Genomic DNA, 27,683 nt, shown 5'->3' on the forward strand with positions numbered 1-27,683 from the left:
TCACCACCTCATTTATTTCTTGGCAATGAAGACTTATGAGGGCTAAAGCACATTTTCTCCTTTTGTTGCAGTGCTTTGTGCTCAAGGCTTACAAGCTAAGGACAAAACTGGCTCAAGTGACCCCTATGTTACCGTGCAAGTTGGCAAAAATAAGCGGAGAACAAAGACTATTTTTGGAAACTTGAATCCAGTATGGGATGAGAAGTTCTATTTGTGAGTATAGACGATGACATTGTTTCTTGCATTTTTAACTTATATTTTAGGTGATATAATGTTATCAAGTGAAAAACTTACCTAATTTGAAAGCATGTTTTCTATACTATGCACATATATAGCATTAATAAAACAGCTCTGACTGGGGAAAGCATACAATTTTGTTATAACTGTATCAATAGTATTCATAGATCTCATATTTGTTGAGGAATCTATTTTTGGTGTCTATTCTAATTTTGTAGGGAACTTCAGTAACAAATTGTTTGGACTTTAACCTTAGATGTTATAAATGCATTCCTGTGCCTCAGACACTGACCATGAAAGTTAAATAAATAAATAAATACAAATTATTCAACAGTATGATTAACATAGGTGAAAATGAGGCACTTCATAATATCTGGTACACTTTAGACTCTGGGCTGGGTTGTTTGTAATAGTTCCAAGACTGAGTGTTGTCAGATCTGAAGAGTCTTGTAGGATCCTTCTGTCTCATTTCCTTGGCTACAGCCCCAGAACTGAAAATGATATCATTTTTTGTCAGCACATTACAGAAGTTCATCCCTGACCACAGAGTAGATGTTTCAATCTGAAATATGTTTACTAAGGTTTGAATATGTTTTCATGCCAATTCTAACTCTGGCAATGCTCTCAGAACTTCTTTCAGAAAGAGATATTACGGTACAGGAAATTCCAGTTCACTTATACTATAATGTTCCTTTCCTTTAAATATTGCTTTAGGATACAACGCGTTCCTGACTGAGAATGGTACCAATCTGATAATAATGTCATTTTTTTTAATGTTATTCCCCTACATGTATCATAAGTATTTCAGCATGTATTCTTTTCTCAGCTTGATTACTATGTGTCACAGTATATGATGTGCATTTAACTGCTATTGTCAAAGTCAATTAAGGATTCTGAAAAGCTAATATAAGCCCTAGATTTTGTTTAGAAAATTTTGTGTGAAATTATTTTTTGTGTGCCTGTTTATTTTGGCAGATTTTTTATATTTTTCAGAAAAGCTCTAGTCTACCCTGAAACTACCTTCAACAGTATTATCAGATAAAATCAATAGACATTATATGGAAGGTGTGTGAAAACAGTAGTATAGTAAATTGTGAAAAGCTATTATAATAATTTTAAAAGGATATACAATTCCAGGGTTCAATAGAACACAGCCTTATTTGAATTCTTACTGAGAATATATGCAAACTGGTAACACATTACAATAGTCTAACCTGTGGAACTTTGTTATGTATGTCTATTAATCTTATGCCTAACAGTGTTACTCAAAACTGAGTGTTAATTTGATACAACTTTATCTGATGAAACCTTGTATTGGTGATGATAAAAGGGATATATCACTTTTATTAGCATCCATGAATTTATGAAGCAGTAACAGAACAGTTTAGGATCCTGCAGACTGCCCAGGATTCAGGATCCAGGATTCAGGATCTATGGTTAGTCACCATGTGTAAAAGAACATTTGAAAAATAGCCAATCACCACAAAACAAAATAGTTGTCTTCGGGATATAACATTGATTCCTTTCCTTTTCCTTTTTCCTTTCACAAGGAAGACAGTATTTCTCATTATTCCTTAGGGTTCAGTCATTTGAAATTATCTTTGTCTTCTTCAAGAAGGTGGAATGTTGTACCATGAGAAATGATCTCCTTGTCATGTAGCACAATGGCGATTTTCACTTCTCTGTTCTTTGACTGAAATCTGCTGCCTTTTGATTGCAGTGGTTATCATTCCCGTTGTGAGTTTGAAAGAGGTATAACCCTAATTGCCTCTTCTATTTGTCTGAGAAATGGTACTAAGTAACCCAACTATACTAAACAATGTATTTCCATTCCTTACACAGATTCAAAGGCCAGTACTAGAAATGAAGTCAATTCAAAAAAAAACCACTCATAAACTTCTTACAGGCTACCTGTATGTAGATCATGTTTTCTTTTTCGATTGTATTACTCCAGTAGATGTTGAAGTGTCATATCTTATTGAATGACTGTGAGTAAAAAAATGCAGAACTGCTTTCTTGAACTTAATTGTATGAGTTGCATAATATCAAGAGTTGGATGAGCAACTCAGCAAACTTGGTATGAAGTTCTACATTTATTTCATAGAATCATAGAATATCCTGAGTTGGAAGGGACCCTTAAGGATCATCAAGTCCAACTCTTGACACCGCACAGGTCTACCCAAAAGTTCAGACCATGTGACTAAGCGCACAGTCCAATCTCTTCTTAAATTCAGACAGGCTCGGTGCAGTGACCACTTCCCTGGGGAGCCTGTTCCAGTGTGCAACCACCCTCTCTGTGAAGAACCCCCTCCTGATGTCAAGCCTAAATTTCCCCTGCCTCAGCTTAACCCCGTTCCCGCGGGTCCTGTCACTGGTGTTAATGGAGAAAAGGTCTCCTGCCTCTCGACACCCCCTTACGAGGAAGTTGTAGACTGTGATGAGGTCTCCCCTCAGCCTCCTCTTCTCCAGGCTGAACAGGCCTAGTGACCTCAGCCGTTCTTCGTACGTCTTCCCCTCCAGGCCTTTCACCATCTTCGTAGCCCTCCTCTGGACACTCTCCAACAGTTTCATGTCCTTTTTATACTGTGGTGCCCAGAACTGCACACAGTACTCGAGGTGAGGCCGCACCAGCGCAGAGTAGAGCAGGACAATCACCTCCCTTGACCTACTAGCGATGCCGTGCTTGATGCACCCCAGGACACGGTTGGCCCTCCTGGCTGCCAGGGCACACTGCTGGCTCATATTCAACTTGCTGTTACCACAACCCCCAGATCCCTCTCTACTAGGCTGCTCTCCAGCATCTCATCGCCCAGCCTGTACTTGCAGCCAGGGTTTCCCTGTCCCAGGTGCAGGACCCGGCACTTGCTCTTATTGAACTTCATGCGGTTGGTGATCGCCCAGCTCTCCAACCTATCCAGATCCCTCTGCAAGGCCTTTCCACCCTCATTCGAGTCCACAACTCCTCCAAGTTTGGTGTCATCAGCAAACTTGCTCAAAATACCTTCTATTCCTACATCCAGATCGTTTATAAAAATATTGAAAAGTACCGGCCCTAAAATGGAGCCTTGAGGGACCCCACTGGTGACCGCCCGCCAGCCTGACGCAGCCCCATTTACCATAACCCTTTGGGCCCTGCCCGTTAGCCAATTGCTCACCCATCGTATGATGTTTTTATTTAGCTATATGGTGGACATTTTGTCCAGTAGGATCCTATGGGAAACCGTGTCAAAAGCCTTGCTGAAGTCCAAAAAAATCACATCAGCTGGTTTCCCTTGGTCCACCATACGGATGATCTCATCATAAAAGGAAATCAGGTTACTTAGGCAGGACCTACCCTTCACAAACCCATGCTGGCTGGGACCAATGACTGCTTTGTCCCCCAGGTGCGCCTCAATAAGTTCGAGAACCATCTTCTCCATCATTTTACCAGGCACTGACATGAGACTGACAGGCCTGTAATTGCTAGGGTCTTCTTTCTGACCCTTCTTGAAAATCGGCACAACATTTGCCAGCTTCCAGTCTACCGGGACCTCTCCAAATTCCCAGGATCATTGAAAAATAATTGAGAGAGGTTCCGCGATGACGTCCGCCAGCTCTTTCAGCACCCAGGGATGAATCCCATCTGGACCCATGGACTTGTAGGGATCCAGGTGGAGTAGCAAATCCCGCACACGTTCAGGGTCGGTTGGGAGTTTGTCATCCCCACCATCCCGGTCCTCCAGCTCAGGGCACTCTGGGTCCCGAAGCCCATCATCGGCATTGAAGACAGAGGCAAAGAAGGCATTAAGCATCTCTGCTTTGCCTATGTCATTGTCTGTGAGGAGACCTTCCCTATCAAGGAGCGGCCCTATGTATTCTTTAGTTCTCCTTTTTCCATTCACATATCTAAAAAAACCCTTTTTATTTTCTCTCACAGACACAGCCAGCTTCAACTCTAGGTGTGCTTTGGCCACACGAACTTTCTCCCTACAAACACGAACAGCATCCCTGTATTCTTTCCATGACACCTGGCCCTCCTTCCAGTAGCGAAACACTCTCTGTTTCCGCCTAATCTCCATTAGAATGTTCCTGGTCAGCCACGCCGGCCTCCTGCCCCGCCTGCCTGACTTGCGATATTTAGGAATTGCCTGATCTTGTGCTTCTAGGAGGCATCGCTTAAAGAATGGCCAGCACTGGTGGACATCGAGGCCTTCAAGAGCAGTTTCCCAGGGGACCTTGCTGACTAGCTCCCTGAGCAGCCTGAAGTCCGCTTTCCCCATATCTAGGGATGAGGTTTTGGTGGCACTTTTCCTTTTGTCACCGTAAATTTTGAACTCAACCACTTCATGGTCGCTATGACCAAGGCGGCCACCAATCACCACATCTCCCACCAGACCCTCTCTGTTTTCTAGCAACAGGTCTAGGAGGGCACCTTTCCTAGTTGGCTCCGTTAGCACCTGCACCAAGAAGTTATCATCTAGGTGCTTCATGAACCTCCTGGACTTGCTCGTGTCAGCCGTGTGGCACTCCCAGTTAACGTCTGGCAAGTTGAAGTCCCCCATAAGGACAAGGGGAGTTAATCTCGAGGCCTCTCTTAGTTCTGTAAAGAATAATTTATCGGCGCTATCGTCCTGGCCAGGCAGTCTGTAACAGACTCCCACAACGACATCCCCTTTATTCGTTCGTCCCTTGATCCTTACCCAGAGGCTCTCAACTTTGCCATTGCTGACCTGAAGTTCCACACAGTCCAGCCCCTGCTTCACATACATCGCCACCCCACCACCTCGCCTACCCTGCCTGTCCCTCCTGAAGAGCCTGTAACCATCTATCGCAACACCCCAGTCACAGGACTCATCCCACCAGGTTTCACTTATGCCGATGATGTCGTAGTTGCGGGACTGGGCCAGAACTTCTAGCTCATCCATTTTATTCCTCATACTGCATGCATTCGTGTAGAAGCACTTCAGGTGCATCTCCTTACACTCAGCACCTTGTAGATCTGACCGAAGGACCTCACTGGCACACAGCCCCTCTGATTCTAGCGTACCATCCCTTAGGTCTTCACCGGCGTGCCTGGTTTTAGCCCCTTCCCCCTTCGACTCTAGTTTAAAGCCCTATCTGTCAGCCCTGCCAACTCCTGACCAAAGATCCTTACCCCTCTCCGAGAGAGGCGCATCCCATCCGGTGCCATCAGGCCCGGTGTAGCATAGACCTTCCCGTGATCAAAGAACCCAAAATTCTGCCGGTCACACCAGTCTTGAAGCCACAAGTTTATGTGAACAGCACGCCTTTCAGCTTCAATCCCCCCTATCGGAAGGACAGAGGCAAACACAACCTGCACCCCTGATCCTCTAAGTAGTCGCCCCAAATCCCTAAAGTCTCTTTTGATCGCCTTCGGACTTCTCGTTGCTACTTCATCGCTACCAGCCTGAAAGACCAGTAGCGGGTAGTAGTCAGTGGGCCGTACCAGGCGCTTGACTTTCTTGGCAAAGTCTCTCACCCGAGCCCCAGGGAGGCAACAGACTTCTCTGCGGGTTGGGTCCAGTCAGCATATCGGTCCCTCTGTCCCTTTCAGAAGGGAGCCCCCCATAACAATAGCCCTTCTTTCTTTTTTGAAGGATGATGTGGCAATGTGATGTGTAGGTCACCTTGTCTTAGGCGCCCCCTCCAACTGGGATGGGTTTTTATCTACTTTGTCATTCAGATTGTCTTGTTCTAGTCCTTCATATCGATTATTTAAGGGTAGATGAGAAGGTGAGGTGGGCAGAGAGAGGGCTCGCCTACCACCCCGAATAGGCACCTGCCTCCATTCCCCCCCTTGATCTAGGTCTCCTCCCGCTGCCTGGCAGGAGGAGGGAACCTCCGTCTTCTGCATAACAGGAGACGCCTGTGCTGTGGCAGGCTCGTGAGCCTGCCTCAGAGAGGGTAGAGTGCACCTTCACCAGTCAATTTCCATCTCTGATTCCCTGATGCTCCTGAGCCTGTTCACCTCCTCCCGGAGCTCCGCTACCTGGCTGAGCAGTTCTTCAACCTGGGCACACCTCCCACAGGCATACCCACCACTGCTGTCGGAGACCAACAGAAGGCTGGGGCACACTCTGCAGCCCAGGACCTGGATGGCTGCGTGTTTCCCCGAGCCCTCCGTCTGAGTAGCCACACAGGTGACCGTGGCTGGAGATGCCGCACGAGATGCGGAGGCCATGGTTTTCTGCCTGGTTGATACCATGGTCAGGTTCTATGCAAGCAGGTTACAAGCACCAAAGGGAGAGGCAGCTGCAACAGAGCGACGACGGGCCCCCCGCTCGCCCTGCCCGCGCAAATTGCCGCGATGTGAGCATGGCTACCATAAAATCACTGGAAACACTGGAAACAAAAAATCTTACATCTTGTATTTAATCATATTACCAAGACATTCATTTAAATTTCCCAATCTGTTCTCAAACAAAGACTTGGAAAAAAATGGCTCACCAGTGTGCATTTGTTCTGTCACAGCAGATAGAGTGAGGGCAGTATTCAGGTTGCAGAATCATATATAATCCTAATATGACTGTGTGGCTAGCAGAATGTTTATACCAACACATCCTGCAATGCTCTGTTAAATGTCCATGCCACAGAAACCTGGGATACTGGCATAGATTTCAATGTGAGAACTCATAAGCTACAGGAGAGCTTCTGTACACCCATATGCACCTCAGTAAAATATCAACTAAAGAATACCACAGGAAGAATACATCTTTCCTTGAAATGTATATTTTTTGTACAAAAGCTAGAGAAGTAAATAGGCCAGCAGATGTTCCCTTAACTAATATATTATAGGTAGCAAGGGCTTTCTTTTTTTTTTTTTTTTTAATTCATGTTATCAGAAAGGAGATATCAGAATAGTTTTTAATTGTTTTATTGAGTAACAAGGCATCAGTGATGGGTGATTTTTTTTCAACCCCATAACAAAGGGGCAGGTTTTTACTGCCATCTGTCTGCTTGCATCTTTAGTTGAACTTGTCTGATATGGGAAGAGAGACAACTCAGTTACAGGGGAGAAAAATATGTTGGCTGTATGGTTTTCAGTTTTGTACAAACTTCTAAATATATTGGTACTTCAGGAGCATCCAACACAATGATAGAAGTCTTCTCTCATGATTTTCTTGACTGTTTTCAGCAGTTGACTCAAATTGCTGAAATATGGAAATCTGTCTGTTTATTTGTGTCAGTGTTGTTTAGCAAGCATACCTCTCCAAATTGCCTTGCAGACTGAAGGGATCATGTTTCCTCCAACCACTCATTATGTTAACACCTCAGCTGCAATTGTCTAATCCGGAAGTCTTTCATATAACTGGATGATTATTTTATATTATTCCTTCTATTTTGGCTGTTATGAGGACATCATATGGTTCTGACAAATAGCTTCAATGGATATCTTTTACTCCATTCAGTGAATGAAAACAGACACTGTGTGACTTAAATTAGATCAATGAAGAGTTTTTTTCTGAAGACAATGATTGCCACTTGGCCAGTATAAGGGTCATCATTAAATTGTTAGAATTTGTCTGATCTCTGATATTGTTGAAGATTTCCTGGTGGTATACTGAAAATATCATTAAAGATAAAGATATAAAATCCAATTGAGCGTGCCTGGGAAGATTTCCAGTCACTCTCAGGAAAGAAAAAATGTGTTTGTACAAACTAGACTGTCTCTGATCATTCTTGCTGCTGTATATTTTAGCGGATAATGATGAGAAAAGGTATCTTCTAGCACCAAACAGCATTGATGTAATTTAGACACTATGATAGTTGAAATCTCCATGTTGAAGCTGACCATTGCTTCATATTTCAGATATTTCAGTCCAGAGTTTCTGATGGAGACTTTCTGGCATCTACTGCAGGTATCCAGCTGGATGTTTTTTTTTCCTTAGAATTCCCTTAAAGAGCACCACCTGTACAGTGTAACAGAAATAACCAAAATTTCTTCTGTTATAGCAACACCAGATTGTGGATAAATTATTAAAACTATCTCTACTATCTATCTTATCTGAATATAGAGGAAATTTTTCAGCTTTCAAAAGTATCAGTACCTTCAGTCTCTGTGTTAAAGAACAATTCATTTTTCACATTTCCTGTGTCTCACCTTCGTGCACACTTTTACTAAGCATGTAATAGGGAGTGGCTAGAAGATGGAATGTTTTGAAAGTGACATACATTGCATTTTCTTGAATTCTTTGGGCTGGTTTTCCTGGACAGATTAAGCAGAGGTAGGAATCCCACATTTTTGTAAAGCCACACAGTTCTGCAAAGATGTTATCAGATAGACTAAAGCAGGATGTGTATCTCTTTACATAGTGCTGTTTTTGAGAGGCGAGGCAGGTAAGCAGAATCATGCAGAGACAGCTCTGTAAGCTTAATAGTAAATCTCCTTGCAACCTCAATGCTGCAGGGCAGGCAAGTAAAAATGCATTCATCCACCCTGTCCCTGTCCCTTCCAGCATCACAAGTCTATGTAAGTTATGGGGTCTCGAATAGGAACATTACAAACACATAGAAGCAGACCTGACTGATCACTAAAGGTTTAGACAAGATGATTAATGTGTGATTATAAACCCATTGGTAGTGCCACCACCATGTCTCACTAACCTAAAATTAAAGCAGAAAAAGATGTGGGAAAGATGAATGAATCAGGGAAAGGCACAGTGGTGCTGACCATCTGAACAAATATTCAGCTATAGCTACATTAATCAGCTTAATCAGCTTATGTAGCTTAATCAGCTACATTAGAGGGAAATATGTGTTGTCTCAGGAGAATAAAACATGGTATTTGTACTGAAGTACATTTCCCTGAGGTGGCATCCCCCTGAGAAGCAAAACAAGAACAAGACTTCTACTAATAACACAGATATGGTGGTGAGGGTCACATAAATGCCTCACCAGTGATGGATCTCCCTATACCACAGTAGAAAATCCTCGTTTAAAATTTCTATTGAGTGCACAACTAAATGCTATTCAGGACTCTGTCGGTGTTAATCAGTAATTCGGGGCTACTCATTAGGAAAATTAGACACTTTGGTTCTGGGTATAGCCTATTTTCTTAAGACAAGGATGTTTCTTTGATCCATCTGCATCTGTCTTCCTATTTTTTTATATGTCTTTGCCAATAACTTCTGAATTTTGCAGTCACTCAAAGAAACCTCACAGATTCCCTAATATTGCATCTGTCACATTCTCTGAAAACAGACAAACAGAGATGAGAGATACTAACAGTGCCCTCAATATGAGCTCACCCTGTAATAGACACCAGGGAGTCCATATGAAGGGGTAATTTATAAAAATCCCAATTATAAGACAAGACGCAATTGATGATTGCAGTTTGCTAGATGTCAGAGAAGCTGGCCATAAGACAAAAGGAAACCAGATTTCAGTAGTCTTGCTAATCACAAAACAACATATATTTTAATTACCAGAGATATCTTCAGTGTTGAAATTTGGAATATGAACAGGCACAAATATTTTTGTGATATTGAGTGATGTCACAGTGAGGCAGGGTAGAAGTGCATGCCATTTTTAGTGACTGATTATCCCTGACAGTAATAATGGCACTTAAAGCACTTTATACTTCCAAAGCCTATTACCACTGCTAATTAATTCTTAGAACACACCCTGAGGGGTGCCAGTTGGGAGATAAGTTATAGTATTACTGTTTTAATGCTGGAATTGCTGAAATAGATCATTGAGCAGTGGTGGTGCTTAGAATAGAATTCAAGCAAGAATTCTTAATCGAGTCTCAAACTAAGACCTTGGAGCTGAGACCAAAAAAATATTATCCACTGGGATCACTCTCATGCCTCCAGAAGCTTTTCAAATTAACTCAACTCACGAGGGTTTAATAAGCCACTTAAATTTGCAGTTTTTTAGTGCATGGCAATCTGTCCCTACTTCTCCTTACAAGGGAAACTGAGGTCTTGGAGAAGAGTAAAACAAATCAGTTACTCGAAAATTTTGTTCCCCATATGGAAAATTGTCTCTAAGATTTTCTTACATTTATTATTATTATTATTTATTATTATTAGGCCACTATTTCTGTGGTCTACTATATGGACTACAGAATATTCATGAATGAAAAAATATGACTGATCTGACTGTATCTTTCCTAAGATATTTGTAGAGTAATAGCACCAAGAAGTACTCATTGTAAGTTAGTGAATAGTTTCAATGTTCAATAGTTTACAACATTCATAAATGCTATCCACATGTATACATAATTCAGTCAAGTTACTCTCTTTGCTTTCTATATGTATTGAATTCTAGCTTTCCCCTGGCAATATGGTATGAACTTCTATTTCATTCAATATTGCAGTTATTGGTATTCTGTTACATAAAGAATTTAAGCAAGTATACAGAATTCAAGCACAATGAATTAGATGGTAGTACAAATGTACGCAGCTAATATGTGACATGCTTAATTTTATTACTGTTTTTACAGTGAATGCCATAACTCTACAGATAGAATAAAAGTGAGAGTATGGGATGAAGATGATGACATCAAATCTAGAGTAAAACAACATTTCAAAAAGGAATCAGATGACTTCCTTGGGCAAACAATAATTGAAGTAAGAACACTGAGTGGAGAAATGGATGTATGGTATAATTTAGGTACGATTCTTACTGTTGGTTATTTTGTTTGTTTGTTTTGTTTTGTTTTGTTTTTTAACAACTTTAGGTAGAATCTCAGCATCTGTAGATCTGGTGCTTCAAAATATGTAGCTTTGGTACTGATATGCAATTTTTAAAATCTTAGATGTTACAGGTCAATTTGAAAATAAAAGATATTTTCTGGATTTCAGTCCAGAGTTATAATTGCAGAGAGCAAACTAATCACAACAAAAACAAATATTTCAATTTAATATAAAAGTTTTTAAAAAAATGCAAGAAAAGCCGTCACTTCAGACTAGTCCATCTGCAGCATTATTATATGGTAAAAAGTTTTACTAGTGAATATTTTCTTTGTGTGCATTCACTTTATTACATTTTGTAAGATTGTGTATATACCATTTTTCTATACCTAATCATCCTTGTTTTTCATTGTTTAGATCCATCATTATTCATGAAACTTGTTTGTTCTTCCCTTTTATACATGCTAAATGTGTTTACATGCTTACTCTTAAATTCAAGGCAGTCTTCTGGAGCTCAAAATGCTGTCTGATATCTTTAATGACTGTAAGTTCTTGTCTGGTCAGGTCTTAAAAGTATCACTCTTTGAACCAGAAGTAAATCAATGATAGTGTGTCTCAGAATGTCTTCCCTTAATCTAAATCTAAGCATCTTCTTTAATTCTGAAAACCTTAGTGTGCAATAAGTGTTCTGAAGTAACCATTTAAAAGTTAATCTCCTACATTTGATAACAAAAATTTTTCAGTAACTTTTTTATCTAGGTTGCCTGTTCTCAGAAACACTTCAGGTGAATTGTGTGACATAATTTTCTGAAATTGTAAAGCACTTGTTTCCTTATCAATGGTCCTTGTTTTCCTGGCCAACGTTTTGTTGCATAGTAAAATGTATGGATGTGTATTTGATTTCTTTTTAACAATGGAAATAAAGCTTTGCTTAATTTTCTTTTTAAGATTAGATATTTTTTGCAAATAAGATATTTTATAATTAAGAAGTGTCATTATGAATTCCAAATTTTATTCATTGACAGTTGTCATTGACAGCAATGACAGCAACTAAATAACTAAAGTTATTTATATAATTTCATCTGTAAGACTCAGCTTAGCTGAACTGGAATAGATTTCTTTTAAGAACATTTTTAATTTCTCTAAGACATAGTAGCCTGGGCTGTTGCTATAGTTTTCATAAGTAAAATGTTAATAATGAGAATAATAATTAGTGCAGATGCCAGATAGAAAATTTAAATAATTTCTATTGAAAAAGAGAAAGTGTTGCTTAAAGTGCTATGCAGCCTGTTTAGCTTCATGGCCTGAACTGTATGTGAGCTATTTAAAAGGTGTTATCTTGTTCTCAACAGCAGGACTTTCTGGCTCTAAAATGGAAGTTTTTCACATGACAGTTTGTGTTCTTCATCGTCACTAATACATTATATTTCTGCCCTTCAGAAAAACGTACAGATAAATCTGCTGTCTCTGGTGCTATAAGATTGAAAATCAACGTTGAAATAAAAGGAGAGGAGAAAGTTGCTCCCTACCATGTGCAGTACACCTGTTTACATGAGGTATGTTGGAGAAGTTAAAGAAAGCAAACTATTATAACAGTTACTATTCAGTTGTTGCACAGATAAAGTAAAAATAAAGATAAAAATAAAGATAAAAAAAATAGAACGTTGATAAAAAACTACTGTGACACTTCAGGATGAGCTTATTTTTGGTTGGCATACCAAGGTTCATAGTCAAAGACAGAACAGTGTAGCATCAATAGATCATTACTGCCTGAAGTCAGAAAAAAAAAAAAAAAAAAGAGGAGGTGGAGTCAACAAAGTTCTCTCCCATGTTGTTTGTTTTTTTTTAGTATTTAATCCTCCACACATTCTTGCTAGCATCAAGAAGACTAACCGTTTCTGTATAGTAGAGAAATCATATAGATTACTTCTATCAATAATTAAAAAAATAAAATCACTGATGAATCGGTGTATGTCTTTCAGAGATTTTATTTTTATTCAATACTTGTGTATAACTTCATGATTTAATCCATTATCAAGGGCGTATAGGAAAGTACAGAAAGTTTTTGTGCAACTTTATTTTGTAGTCTCTCTGTGCCAGTTCACTGAGGTGACTTTATGTGAGATAGATCACAGTGCTGAATCATAGGCCTATACTACCGGAGTTCCACTACCCACACTTACAGAGACACACAACTGCATTTAGTGTCATGGACGTTTTGTTGGTGCCAGCCTTTTATAAATAAATAAAATCTAAGTTAATGAGCATATTGCTGATTATACTGGACATATTTTTAGAATTCCACTTAAAAGCTAAAAATTCCTATTTGAAAAATTTCTTTCATTTAGAATCTATTCCATTACTTGACGGAAGTTAAAGGTAATGGTGTTGTAAAAATCCCTGAAGTGAGAGGTGATGAAGCCTGGAAGGTGTATTTTGATGATGCTGCACAAGAAATTGTAGATGAATTTGCAATGCGTTATGGAATTGAATATATTTATCAAGCTATGACGTAAGTATTACCATGTTTGTTGTTTTTTGTTTGTTTGTTTGTTTTTGCTGTTGTTTTTTGGTTTGTTTGTTTTTTAACACTACTGTTGAGAATGTGTGAGGAAACTAATGAGTTTCAAGCCATTGTGCTTTCATTTTCCATTCACCCCGGTTCCTGACATAATTCTTTCTGTCTTTTGTGTCCCTTTGATTCTCATTGAAGGGCTGCTCAGATGCAATGGCATTAAGATATGTTATAAATATTTTATAAACTGTTACTAGTATTATCACTAATGCATTTCTTAATCCTTATTATATTTATGTGTGGCAAGGACCAGAAAGACTTAACTGTACTAGATGGGATCGGGTATTTGTACTATCTAGAAGAGGGTTTCACAGGCTACATACTCATTCCGAGGAATACGGAAATCATCATAGAATGCCAGTAATGGCTATAGTAACCTTCTATTATAAACATAAATAATTCATGCAAACCATTTTTAATAGTATTAGAACATATTACTACATTGGCTATATTGAAGTAGCTGTCTGATTACTTTAGAATACAACACCACTGAGCTTAGAAGCCTGATGACATGAGAGCCCTATCATATATTCTTACCTTGTCCAGTAAAAAGTTTGCCAGTGAAAAGGGTTATATTCTGCTTCTACTGCAGGCATAGGAAAACAGAGGACTCCAAATGAGTTCGTTGACACTATAGAAAGCTGATATTATGGAATTTTAAATCAGAACATTAATTGTGTTTTCTCCATCTCTTTAGAGCACATCTTAAAGAATTATTATTTTTTTCTATAGTATGAGGGCACATAAATATATAACGTTTTCTTTCTATTGCAGAATGTAATGACAACATCTGGTATTGCAATGAGCATCTCTTTCCCTTCATATAGCTCATTGTGAATTCTTGTTCTGGATGTCTATTAGAAAGGGAGAGGGTATATTTGTAATATATAATTGTTTAATGTTCTTCCTCCAAGGACCTTAACGTTTCATGGAAGAATTAATTATACTTGACAGTTCCCCCATGGTATTGTATATCCCTACTACCTACGGAGAAATTCATGAACTACTTTCATGAATAGAAGTTGGAATTTCTGATTTCCTATTCTTTGCTAGTGATTGTTTTTTTCATGTTTAAATTTCCATCACCCATGTATGCCTTTACATCTTGATTAATATATGAAACTTATTAACTACCATAGTATTATAATTTTATAACTTGATTTAAAGTGATATGCCCGTTTTACCAAAATTTTAATCTCTAAAGTGATAAAGTTATTCTTGCTATCCATACAAAAAATAACTCATGGTTGTAGAAGATGAATCCTCAACAGCTACTGATGCCAAGGGAGGTTTATTATTACCATTTTGCTTGGGAAATAAAGCAGGTCTCTATTTAGCATTAGCGTTTACTCTTACCTACAGCCCAAGTAGTTTGTTACTTCAGTACAGCATGGCTGTACTTAACTGAGCAGTCTTAACTGAAAAGGTGACTTTGAAGGTTCTCCTCTTTCATGTCTTTATTATGATTGTGTGAAAAACTACAGGAAAAAAATATCAAGGTACTGGAAAAAGTTTGAAACTGACTTTTAAAATTCAAATGTAGCAGAAGTCAGCATCGTAAAAATAGAAATATAATTGACATACAAGAATTTTAAAAGTTTTTTCATTTAGCAGTGTTAGAAATGGGTTACATTTTCATATTAAGAAGATGCTTTACTTTAATTTTAATATAAAACATAACATACAGACTTTGATTAAAGGGAAGTAAATTTAGTCTGAACATCTAACTTGGAACTGGGCAAATAATGCAACATACTTTTCAGGAATCCTTGCACAAAAAATCTAACTAAGTCATTTTAAGTTACGTGACCTACTTTGGCTTGTCCTCTTCCTGTTCTTGTTTTCTTCTGTACCTTTTCCACCAGTTTACTTACTGTTTATAACCTCAAGCCCGACATTTCCAGTATAATAAGAAAGTAAATTTGAAATTGGTAGTCAGAAGTTTTTATTTTATTTTAGAAAGTACTAGTAAGCCAATTGGCTTTCAAATTTCTTACATGGGTTATCAGCACTCTCAGAGTCATGGATATTACTGCATGTGATAAACATGGTTCTATAAATTTTGAGAATTTTATTAAAGACACAGAGAAGCAAAAATTCACATAAATGTTGCTTGACACTGATGTTGTCATCAACATCACTAACCAAATTACAGGTAGAACAATGCAGTGATCTAAGTAAGGGCATAACAAAATTATATCAATAGGTTCAAATTTTCCCTACAACAAATAAATACAATTTGGGTCTGTTTTCAAGATGGTAGCGCAACATTTACTCATTAGATGAACCTGCAGAAGAGATCTCCCTGAACTTAAAATGTTGACCCAAACTATATTTCCACAGTCCATCTTGTTTCCTGAGGGCAGTTGATACAATATTAATGTTTTCTCACATAGCAACTGCTGCTGGGTCCCCTTGGCAGAGCATACACCAGAAGTATGACTCTGTGAGTGAGTGGAGTTATTAGTGCCTTCTTATTTCCAACTTAGGGTTACTCGCGCACTAAGGATCTTTAGGTCTATTAGAAGATTTTTGGAAATTGTAAGTCAGTAATACAATTATCTGTTAATTATTTTGGTGTCAATTTTTAAAAGATAGTTCTGATCTCCTCTACATGTATTTTTCAAAATGCATGTGGTAAATAGATCTGATGAGATTTCTATTAACTTTAAGGTTACCTGAAACTGGCAAAAATAATCTGATATCACTATTTTATTTTATACAAAGGAAATTATTGTTTTTCCTGTTTGTAGAAAACATGAGGCATGTTGAAACATTTTCTTAAGTAGGTAGCTTGATCACATCTTTGTCAGATTCATGTTGTGGTATTTAAAAGCACTTCTGAAAAATACTGGCAATGAATGAAGGTTTGGTATTATCACTATGAACTGGGAATGCTGAGTTCTAGTCCAGGTCCATGCAATTGCACAAATTATACACAAATTTGCTGTGTATACTAGAGCAGTTTCTCCCAATTTTATAAAATTTAGATAATAGCATTTAATGATCTACCTTCTAGGAATGCTGAGAAATGTTTGCAAAGCACTTTGAACATGACTAGCATGATAGGAGTTTTAAGTATCAATATATGCCACTATATCAATGCAAGACTGTGATATATAAACCCAGCAAGAAAATACTTTAAAGAGAGTCTAATGCTAGAGAAAGACCAGGAAGTCAGTCTCCTGGCTTGGCCTTGAAAGGCTGCAGATACAAAAGGACCCCTCATATGAAGATTGAAGCCCTAGACTCTCTTCAGTGTGCCTCTCCTGCCTCCCATCCCCAGCTGGATCTCTTCTCTTCCAGATTCTATATAAATTAGAAAATCCAGCAATTATTTAGTTCTTTAGCCTAGCTTTTGGGGGGATTAAAACCTTGTTTCATCACACTGTCTACTAATCTTATGTCCTTAATACTTCAGAGACTTGCAGTGATGTTCTAAAGTAGCAAAAAAAATAATTAATAAATAAAATAAATTTAAAAAAAAAAAAAAAAGAATATAAATACAAATAAGTGGTGGGATTTTCTTTAGGTGTTTGTACATGCATAATTAATAACCTGATCTTTCTCTTGGAAACTGACTTAAATTATAAGAGGATTTCTTTAGTGAGATGCAAAAGTGTTAGAAAATTATGATTTTAGAAGTTTTCCAGGTAATTGCTTTTTAATTTCAGGGCAAGTTTGTTACATATTTACTTTAAACTACCTTATGGATCACACACGTACTCTAAGCACTCATCAATAATTAAAGCACACTTCAAACCTAGGATGAGTTCAAGACTTGTCCTATACTGACAAGTATAACCTAGATAGATAATACAGTAGATAGATTAACAGTAGATAACCTAACTGTAATGATAGGTGATTGTATTTAGGATCACTTTTAACTTGCTGTGAGTAGCTGATGTGAGTAGTATCTCAAATGTCTGTCTGTCTTCAAATGTACAGGTTTTGTAACCTGTCTCATTAACTAAGGATGTTAAGAATTGTTTTGCCACTAATTTTAGAGAACCCATGTCTGATATCTAGGTACTGAGCAGAAGAGATCAAGCACATTAATGAAGATTGATTCCTGAGCCTAGACATCTGGAGAGTTTTGGAGTTACCTTCTTTTTAAATGTGCCTGTGACCTGACACAGATTTCTGAAATAAACATTGCAATTTAGATGTCTCATTTCTGAAGCAAATTAAAGTGTTGGAGAGGGCTTGTTTTGGAGCAATGTGAGGTACTGGCAGAGTAGTATTTTCAGCTCATTTCTGAATCTGTAAATGAGCATTCATAGTCTGATTCTGTGCACTGAGAGGGAATACTTGAAAAGCAAAAGAAGCACTTTCATATGCTGCCTTCTGCAGCACATCACGATCTCCATTTTAAATTATACACATAACCAAAAAATATAGGCTAACTGAAAAAAAAATGAGTTGTTTGACAGATGTGAAATAACAGATTACCTAGAGGACTATTTAAAAATGCATCTGCAAATAGACTATGCCAGTGATGTGAGAGACCCTGGAAAAGACATTATTGTCTCATTAGCAGAAGCAAACTTCTGGACCCTTAGAACACCAGAGAGTGGGAATATGATGAAGAGGGTCACTCACAGGAACATCAGGCAGGTCTCACAGTGAAGGAATTCAGAGGACCCCTGGAAGAATAAGAGGGTATCAGAAAAAGTAACGTAGGTAGAATGTGTGTGTGTAGGCTTGTAAGAATTGTAAAGAGCTTGTTTGTTTGTTTTAGTATCCTTAGGAACAGAAAACAATTACAAGATTCAAATAAACTGAAATGATGTGTTTTGGGGATTCTTTGAGCAGTGACAGAATTTAGCTGAAGTTCAGTATGACCAAATTCAGTCAAAATTCAAGTTAATTTTTTGAATGGGCACTAGACCCATATGGTACTGGCCCAACACACTGCTTTGCTTATGCTCTTAAGGAAAAATTGTAGAGAGGAGCCAGATACTCCTGTTAGGAGGAGTGTACTGCCAAGACAGGACCTTAAGACATGCACAGAGCTGCAGAGTGATTAGAGTTTCTTCACCCTGTCCTGTTTGTCTGCATCCTCATTTTCACCACTTCTTCCTTGGCTAATCCCCCTCAGTGTCTGCATTCATCTGTATTCATTTATCCCTTATCCCCTTATCTTCTTCACAATCCTGCCTAACTGCAGATCTTGAAATCTTATGTTTTGCAATAATGTTATTCATTTTCTTCCTGTGTTAGGTCTTTCATACATCTTCTATCTCTTATGCTTTTATATGTGTATATATATATAAATTCTTTGTACATAACATGCATACTTCTTATTTTGAACAAGTAAACAGGTAAACTTAAAACTGGTATTTCTGACTTTTTTTTTTTTTAACATTTAGAGTAAATGAGTTATATAAGACCTCTTTCCAGTTCAAATACTGTATACTTACAACAGATTTTTTTTTTCTTGGATGACCTAATTTAGGCCTGCCATTATTTTCTCACTGCTCAACAGTGTTTAAAATGTTGCCTAATGAATTCTAGCTTCCCATGAAAAAAAAAAATATAAAAAACAGAGCTCAGATCTGGGTGGAAGTCAGGGTTAGTGGTTTCTTGTACTTGTTTGTCCAAGGTGCTATGAGCAGTAATGGTCTTTGGTTTCTTTACAAAAAGTGAAAAAAAGGTTACTAGCAAGTCAGGGAGTCAGAACTATTCAAAACTTAATACAGAATCATGTCACATTGTTATTATGTTTGTGATCAGCACTCATCCCAAATTCTTACAAAATTCTGTTTAATAAAAGCTAGAGCTGCGTCAAAAAAAACATCCGGTTATCAACTCTGAACATTGGTATGGCTAAATGTTGGGATGTGTTGAGCTTGGGAACCAGTTGCACTCGTACTCTGATGTGGCAGTTTCTTCCTTTTCACTCTTCCTTCTGTTACCGTAGAATTTAACATCATATGGGCATGAACTCTCATATTTGTACTGTGACCTATATAGCTCTACATACTGGAGTAGGAAACTGCTGAGTGCCAGATCTCACAACTACCTTAAACAGCTCTAACTGAACTGCTCATAATGGGAGTATAAGGTTCATCAAATCTTTCATCCTTCTACTGACAGCTTCAGCCATCAGTAGTTAACAGTTCATCACTCTGAGCTTCGTTTACATGTTCCAATAGTGTATCTTGCTGTATGGACATGCAGCAAGATACATGTTGCATGTCCATGATCCATAAATTGTTGTATGGACACATGTGTGTCCATATTTCTATGTGATGTGCTTGCAGTATATTGTGCAGTATACTCCCTTGTTAGCTCAAGCTCCATGCCACAGGACTGGCTGTGCTGTAGTTTTTCTCTGGCATCAAAACATTCCAGATGTAGGGAAGTGGAGAGCAACTACAGGCTTGTGGGAGAACAAATCTCCTCAGACTCAGCAGAAATTGGGGGATAAAGCCTTTTCTCTCCTAAAGCCCCAAACCTGCTCAATGATGGATTTCTCTTTCTTTAAAAATTACATTTTCCAACATGAAGCTGGTTCAGCATTAATAGACTGATTACTTTATGTTTACTGTCCTGAGCCAAAGTGCAGCAATTTCAGTTAGGTAGAAGTCAAATCATGGTGAACCTGAAAGTTGATGTTCACCTTTCATAACAAAGTTGCCTAAAACATAAGCCACAGTAAAATGATGTTTTGAGCCTTTGTATTATTATCAATTAAATTCTTCTCTAATTGAGTATACATCACTTGTGGCCTTTTAAGATTGAAAGTTCATGTTTGGTTTTAAGTTTGTGTTTAATAATTAATGTTTTGCTTAATAGCAATCAAGATAGTTAAATTATATTTTTCTCCCTGTATTAACAGAGTGAGAAGCAAATGTGACTCTGATGTGTTCAATTTGAAAATATCAGCATTTAACAGGTGGTAATTATATCAAACATCTGGATTTTTTTCATTTTTGTCTATACAATTGTCCATGAAATAGCTTGAAAATTACACCATTGCAGCTGAAAAGAAATTGTGGTGACAGAAAGTGCATAATCCTTGCCACCTTAAATAACTGTCAGTTTGTTTGAATTACAGGCACTTTTCTTGTCTGTCTTCTAAATATATGTGCCCTGGTGTTCCAGCAGTTATGAGTACATTGTTGGCCAATATAAATGCTTTCTATGCTCATACTACAGCAACAACTAATGTATCTGCTTCAGATAGGTTTGCAGCTACTAACTTTGGGGTAAGTAGATTTTATTTTTCAATGGAATACTGATCCTTATTTTCTGATATATGATACAGTGTTAACTTCTAAATTCAAAATAATAATTAAAAAAAAAGTTGGTCATTTTAAAGAATCCATGTTGCAGTTACCTTTTGAAGATTTTACCCAGTCTACATTCAACTACTATAAAAACTAAAGAAGATACTATTCATTTCCTTTTAAAACCCTTACAAGGTTATATGCAAGGAATATAGGGTAGAAAAAAACAGCACACACATATAGAACTAAAACCTTTAACAACCAGTTTTTATCTTTATTGCAATTGGTCTTGCAGACTAACTGTACTAGACTAATTACAGGTTACAATTGCTTTCTTGGGGCATTAGAAAACTCATACTAACCTAACAAATCTAGTCATAAATATTTGTAGATAACTTGTCTATAAAAATTGACTTTTTTTTTTTTTTTTTGGCTAAAATATGGTGCACTGTCCAAGCCCGGGGCCTAGATGTCAGAAATTTTAGGCAGACTACCAGAATCTCAAGATGTGGTAGTACTTTGTTGTTGTTGATTTTCTTTCTATGGATATATATATTTTACAATGTAGATAAAATATGACAACAAAATTAAAATACACTGTCTAATCTCTTTCCTTACCTTACAGAGGTAGCTTATAAACACAATTTGATGTTGAAAAATGCATTAATTCTTTGTATATGTATGTATATAATTTGTATATGCTCTCTAATCATTTCTCATTTAACAGCATGTATGAAAACATTATAAAATTTTCTTTAAAATAGTTTATTGACATTAAATTAAATATATAACAATTAAAATTTAATAAATACAAATTATAGTAGTGTGAAGTAGTGTCAGAGGTTGTAATGCTCTTTTCCATCACTAAGAATAATAGAAGCACATGACTTTCAAGATTTTCAAGACAACTTTATGAAATTACGCATTTGAACTAATAAACCAAGGAAGATCTATTTCTAATTTTGCTTTTGTCTTCCCATCAGAAGTCACAAACAATTATGAGATTATGCCCAATATATTAATCCAATCTGTACATGGAACAAGTGTAAATTTTTAGTTTTTTAAAGAAAAACATTTGCTCTGAGTGGTAAAAGATATTTTGATTTGCAGCAAACAGTGTTTGATATAGGAAATATCATTTTTTGAGGGTGATGTGGATACCGTCACACATTTTGAGAGCTATTAGATCTTGCTACTGCCAACAGTCTGCTGCTTTCACATAGGCTGGCAAGGATTAAGGACAATATTCCTGTATAATTTTTTCATACTTTGAACAGTTGAAACAAAACATGTCTGCAAAAACAAGAATCTTTAAGATAGAAGTCGTGTTTAAAAATAAAATAGAATAAAATAAAAATGTGTAGTAATAATACCAAAGATTGTTTTTTACTATTGCTGTATCTTGAGTGTTCTTAGGATCCAGTGCTACAGCTTATAGTAAAATACAGTAGATAATCAACAGTTTAATACTCCTAAATACTCCTAAAATAACACTAATAGTACTAATGTAATAATATCTTTTTAAATTTGGGGGATATCAGAAGTCTGTATGTAAGTTCCATTAAATAATCATTGTATTTAAATCCATGCAGTAATTTTATTTTTTTTTTAGGAAAATACTTATTTTAAATGTTAATTCATTTTAAATGTTAATGTTGGTGGAAGAACTCCCATGTATATGAACCCAGGTCTGTGTCTTTAGTTTGGAGATAGCATGTTCTTGAAATGGAATTTTATCTCCTGATGCTAGAGGTTTGCTTTGAAATAAGAGTATTAATGCTGCTCCATTCTAGAAAGTAAAAAAGTTCCATAGATGAATAGCACAATCAGAATATTTATGGTTTAATTACTGTTTTACCATGACAGTGAACTATGTACTTATTTTGCTATATACTTACTCTCCTTTTTTTTTATAAACTCATTGATGGTTTACTATGGTATGATTCTACATCTTTGTTGAAACAAGACAACTCTTTCCATGTTCAAGCCCAATTAGACTTTCAAGTTTTACCAAGATTTTGAAATTTAGAATGTTTTGAATATATTTTCTGTTCTTTGCTTCCATTTTGCTAATGATCAGAACTACCTTCTTTTATCCTCAGATTGGAGAGAGATTAAATCCTCTCTCTGATGTTAATGCCAGTTTACCTTTGATGCAAGTTCCAATCCAATTCATAGTTCAACAGATGGATGGAAAGACAGTAGCAAGCATCATTAATAGACATTTGGAGATACTTCTTCAAACAGTTGACTTATAGGCAAAATATTAGATTATTTTTCTCTCTTGGCCAAAAGGCATTTGTTAGTGAATAGCTCCACTTCATCAAAAAAGAGCATCTCAAATTCAAGTCCTCAGGGTACAGCTGGGAAGGATTTGGCTGACTGAATATTTCAGTAGTTTTATAGCATGACAAGAAAAATAAAATAAAATAAAATAAAATAAAATAAAATAAAATAAAATAAAATAAAATAAAATAAAATAAAATAAAATAAAATAATAAAATAAAATAAAATAAATAATTCCTTATGGGAACTATGCTAAAGGTTAGTGTTACGCTGAGCGACAAGTGACAGTGCATGAAGGACTCTGGTTTCAAATTAGTGTGTATACTATTTGACAGCATTCTGAGAGCTATCAGGTCTTGCTACTTCCAATAAACTGCGACTTTCACGTAGGCTGGCAAGGATGTATGCAGATTTTTGTGCAGTGGACTATGGTGTATGTTCTAATATGAAGCCTGCTAATTAAAAGCTCTCATTAGTATTACTTGGAAGTGGCACAAATCAGCTGGCTATCTCACAGCAAAATGTTTTCTGAATTGTTATTTTAAATCGTACTTTTACATCAAATTCTGCTATAAATGAACATAAGTTCTTACATATTAAAGGGAGGAGAAAGTTGTTTCTTCAAGAGTGTAAGCAATTACAAGGCAAATAAAAAACTTTTACAAGCTCATCTGTTTTAGTATGGGCTGATAACATAACTATGGACTTTAAATTGAATTGATGCTCTTACTGCATTTTTGGTCAGGGACTTTGGGCAATGTTTTTCAATTTCTAGATATTTTGCTTGAGTTATTTAAGAATGTGTCAATCATTAACAAAGGAAAATACTGTTTAGGAGAGTGTCCATCACCTCACTAATGCATTGCACAGCTGCACAGAGTTGAATGCATACCAGGTAAATTACAGTATAAGTTAGAAAGTAAAAATACAGTTGTAAAAGATATCTCAGACCAGGACTTTTGTATGAAACAATGGAAAACAATCTATATTTCAAATGAATTAAGAATGTGAATTAGTAGATAAATGTTTTTGTTTGTTTGTTTGTTTTTTAAGAAAAAAAAAAAGGACGGCGGGAAGTGTAAGCTATAATTTTACCCTTGATTACAAAGTTGTGCCAGTTCTTATTGCAAAATATTCTTGTTTTCATCTTACAGAGGGAGAAGTTCATAAAACTTCTGGATCAATTGCATAATTCTCTGAGGATTGACTTATCTAAATACAGGGTACGTGCACCATATTCTACCTAGAGGACAACTCAAATGTGTTTTCCCACAAAGGTCCCTGTGTGCTTTATCCGATTAAAGAAGTTTTAGAGATTAATCCCTCTTGTGGCATAGAAACTGATATACTGAGTGCTAACAGGAGACTTCTGGCTAACTATTTTCTCAATTTGAAAAAAGTTTTTTTTTTCTTCTTTCTTTCCCTTTTTTTATTTTTTTTTTCCAAAAAGCTAACAGTGAGTCAAGGGATGAGCTGAGCAGACATTCAAGAAAGAGTAGCTTTCAACAACTTTATTTAAATTAGTTCACAACATGATTAACTTAATTCATTTGGGAATTGCCTTCACAGACTTACATAGTATAAATTGGAATTACTGCTGCATTTATTTTGAGAGGTTCTACAGTCACCAAGCTGATATCCTAGGAATGTTGGGTTCCGACTCCACATTTTTCTTGACAATAGGAATTCCAATTTCATTTATGCTACATAGAAGCTCCTTCCACTTAGTTGTGTTCCAAACCCAGCCTTTACTGGAAAGAATACCAGTCTGTATTGCACTGAATTATCATACCAATTATCATACCATTCTGAACTCCCTCTCTTTCCCCATTTCACTGGATGATGAAACATTTAGGTGATACATGTTATAAGGGCTCCATCAGCTATGGCTTTCCTTTCAGTTTCTAGGAATGGCTGCATATAGCTCAGGGATTTCTCTGTTCATCTGGCTTGCTTTCTAAAGTGGAAAGAGGGGAAGGGAATGTTTAAAAGAACCTCAAAGCATTACAGGTAGTAGAAGCTGCATATATTCACTTTTTAAGACTTAAATCTTCATGGAGCATGTAAATTCATTTTAAGTTCTTTTAGTACTGAAGAATGTTATTCTGATTTTATCAGGGCATGAGGATGACTTTCATTAGTATGAAGCCATTTAAATTATGGCATTTCCCAACAGTCTCCCTGTTAACCTAGAGATCACAGCAAAATTTTCATGAATGATTCCTTCAGTAACCTTACTACAGAGTTTAAGCCCACAAGTGAATTATGTGCTATGGAAAATCCATAAGTGATTTCCATTAGCAACACCTCCAAAGACTTTTTGTACTATCTTTACTTCATCAATGTTCTGAAAATATCATAGTAATTTAAAACATTCATATTACAAAGCCAGTAGCATTATCAGGAGTGCTTCTATTTGCATCAAAAGGATACTTATCACTGACTTGCTCACAAGCAGAATTCAGGCAGCAGATGAACTTTTCTAATGCTTCGAAACATCATCTTTTTTTTTTCCCAGATTATTTTTTCCTAGTTTTTCAAGGATCATACCTTTATTTCCCATTTCACATGATTCCTCTCTTCCTGATTCAACAGGATAACTTTCCTGCCAGCAATTCTGAAAGACTTCAAGATCTGAAATCAACTGTGGACCTGCTTACCAGCATTACTTTTTTTCGAATGAAGGTATTGTCCTTTATTTGCAAAACATCTAGGTGGTTCAGTTCTGAAAGATTTTTTAAAATGAAAATGGCGTAAATTGATAAAGCTGGATGGGAATATAAAATCACAAAACACCTTGTAACAACAGCTTGTGATGTCATTGTGGTAGGCACTACGTAAAAAGAATTAAATGATTCATTAACTTCAAGTTCATACTTATGTACCCTAAAGTGGAGTAAAAAGCTGCAGCTATTGCTTTAGAAAATGAAGAGTTGTTTCTTTGATATGCAATGAAAATCACATAATTATATGGTTTAATGATATCTTAAAGAGGAAAACCTTAAGATGTACACCCTTGGGCATGTATGCTAATTTCATCATGTGAATAATCTCATTCTAATAAAGATTAGAGATACCATTTAATTGCTTAACTGAAGTGTATGTTTTAATGCATTTTTAAACTAAGATCACCTGAAGCCAACATATATATTTTTTAATATTTTTACCATTATTATATTTCAACACTTTTCATCTTGTATTGCAGATCTATATTCATTGCAACACTTGTATTTATTCTATTCTACATGATTCTGAAATTCTACCACTTATGAAATATTTTATTAGGTCCTTGAATTACAGAGCCCACCTCGAGCCAGCACTGTGGTGAAAGACTGTGTAAGAGCCTGCCTGGACTCAACTTATAAATACATTTTTGACAACTGCTATGATCTTTACTTCCAGTTAGTGGACCAGGTAAGGCAAACATGCTTTTGCTTAGTCATTGGTGTTAGTTTACAGTAAGTAAACAGAAAGCATTCCAGTGTTCCCTCACATGAAAGCACTGGGGTTATTTTAATTTTATTTATATGAGAAAGAGCATCACAATAAGAACATCCACAGGTGGCTATGAATTCTTAAATGGTTAACAAGATGAGTTTCAAAATGAAAATGTCAACTCATAAATTAGTATTTGCAGTGCGCATGGCTGTAAAATTGTCCTGTGACTAGGAAAGATGAAATTAGATTGATTACTGTTCATTTAAGATTTGTAATTGGAAAACAATTTTTAAAACTCCAGTATTACACTTCAGTGACTGTAGGAGAGAAGTACTAGCATTTGCTGAAAATCATATACTATCCTTCCAGTTTTACATATTATCACCTGTGATGTGTACTTCAATCCAGGATTTAGTAGCTGCTTCTAGAAAGCAGAGGATAATTACATAGCATTTCTAAATAACAGTCCATCAGGTCCATCAGGCTGAACTGTAAATGCAAAATAATTATAGTATTTGTCATGTCCCAGATGTCATGCAAAAGCCTTGAAAATGCTTTTTTTTTCTCTCACCTAGACAGTGTTTATTCTATAAATAATGTTAAAATTAAGAATTTGTATCTGCAAAATTGAACAGCTGTCTAAAAGGAGCATCATTGTTTTATCCCATTACCTCTTGTTCACCATCTTGTCTTCTGAGTGGTACATTGGAAAAATGATATTTTGATAACTACTGCCTTGAGAGGGATGAGTTATGTTTTAGGCAAACACCCATTTGCAGTGTAGTGTATCATAAGAACATTAATATTACATGATATGAAATATCAAAATTAATTTGACAGCATATTTCACTTGAATAAAAAATATGAATTCCTACATTCCAAGAAAGGCAATAAATGCGATCTATTCTACTTTTCTGAAATGCAAGTGTGTTTTCTAATGTGGGACTCCTGACAGAGAATCCTGATGAGAAAACTTACCTCTAGCTCCCAAACTTCAAACATAAGAAACTCTCACCAACACCCGTAGGCAGAACGCTTCTAGAAAATCAATTGAACGTATTGACCTGCATAAGAACTGTCTAATAAATTCAGTAACCTTTAAGTCTATATGAAGCTGCAGGAGCATCAAATCACAATGAATAAGAAATTTCTCAATGATTATTTGTCATAAGTTTACATTGATTTTTGCTGTTGAGTAATAGGAAATTCTTGAATTATTTGAATTCCTATTAAAATACCTGAAATGTATCTTGCTGCAGATACATTGATACTACT

The 27,683-nt window shown here is 36.5% G+C and overlaps 1 protein-coding gene across 1 annotated transcript in view; it reads left to right on the top strand.

The window, feature by feature from the left end:
• Positions 1 to 27,683, top strand: part of UNC13C (unc-13 homolog C) — a 163,993-nt gene that overhangs the window by 66,175 nt on the left and 70,135 nt on the right. Inside the window, exons 8-15 of the mRNA XM_084293339.1 lie at positions 72 to 213; positions 10,685 to 10,854; positions 12,315 to 12,430; positions 13,223 to 13,386; positions 20,513 to 20,663; positions 24,125 to 24,193; positions 25,566 to 25,655; positions 26,256 to 26,384. Of these exons, the coding sequence (XP_084149465.1) occupies positions 72 to 213; positions 10,685 to 10,854; positions 12,315 to 12,430; positions 13,223 to 13,386; positions 20,513 to 20,663; positions 24,125 to 24,193; positions 25,566 to 25,655; positions 26,256 to 26,384 (1,031 nt within the window). The remainder of the gene's footprint in view (positions 1 to 71; positions 214 to 10,684; positions 10,855 to 12,314; positions 12,431 to 13,222; positions 13,387 to 20,512; positions 20,664 to 24,124; positions 24,194 to 25,565; positions 25,656 to 26,255; positions 26,385 to 27,683) is intronic.

The sequence above is a fragment of the Netta rufina genome, assembly GCF_964035555.1.
Source record: "Netta rufina genome assembly, chromosome: 11".
Lineage (NCBI taxonomy): Eukaryota > Metazoa > Chordata > Aves > Anseriformes > Anatidae > Netta > Netta rufina.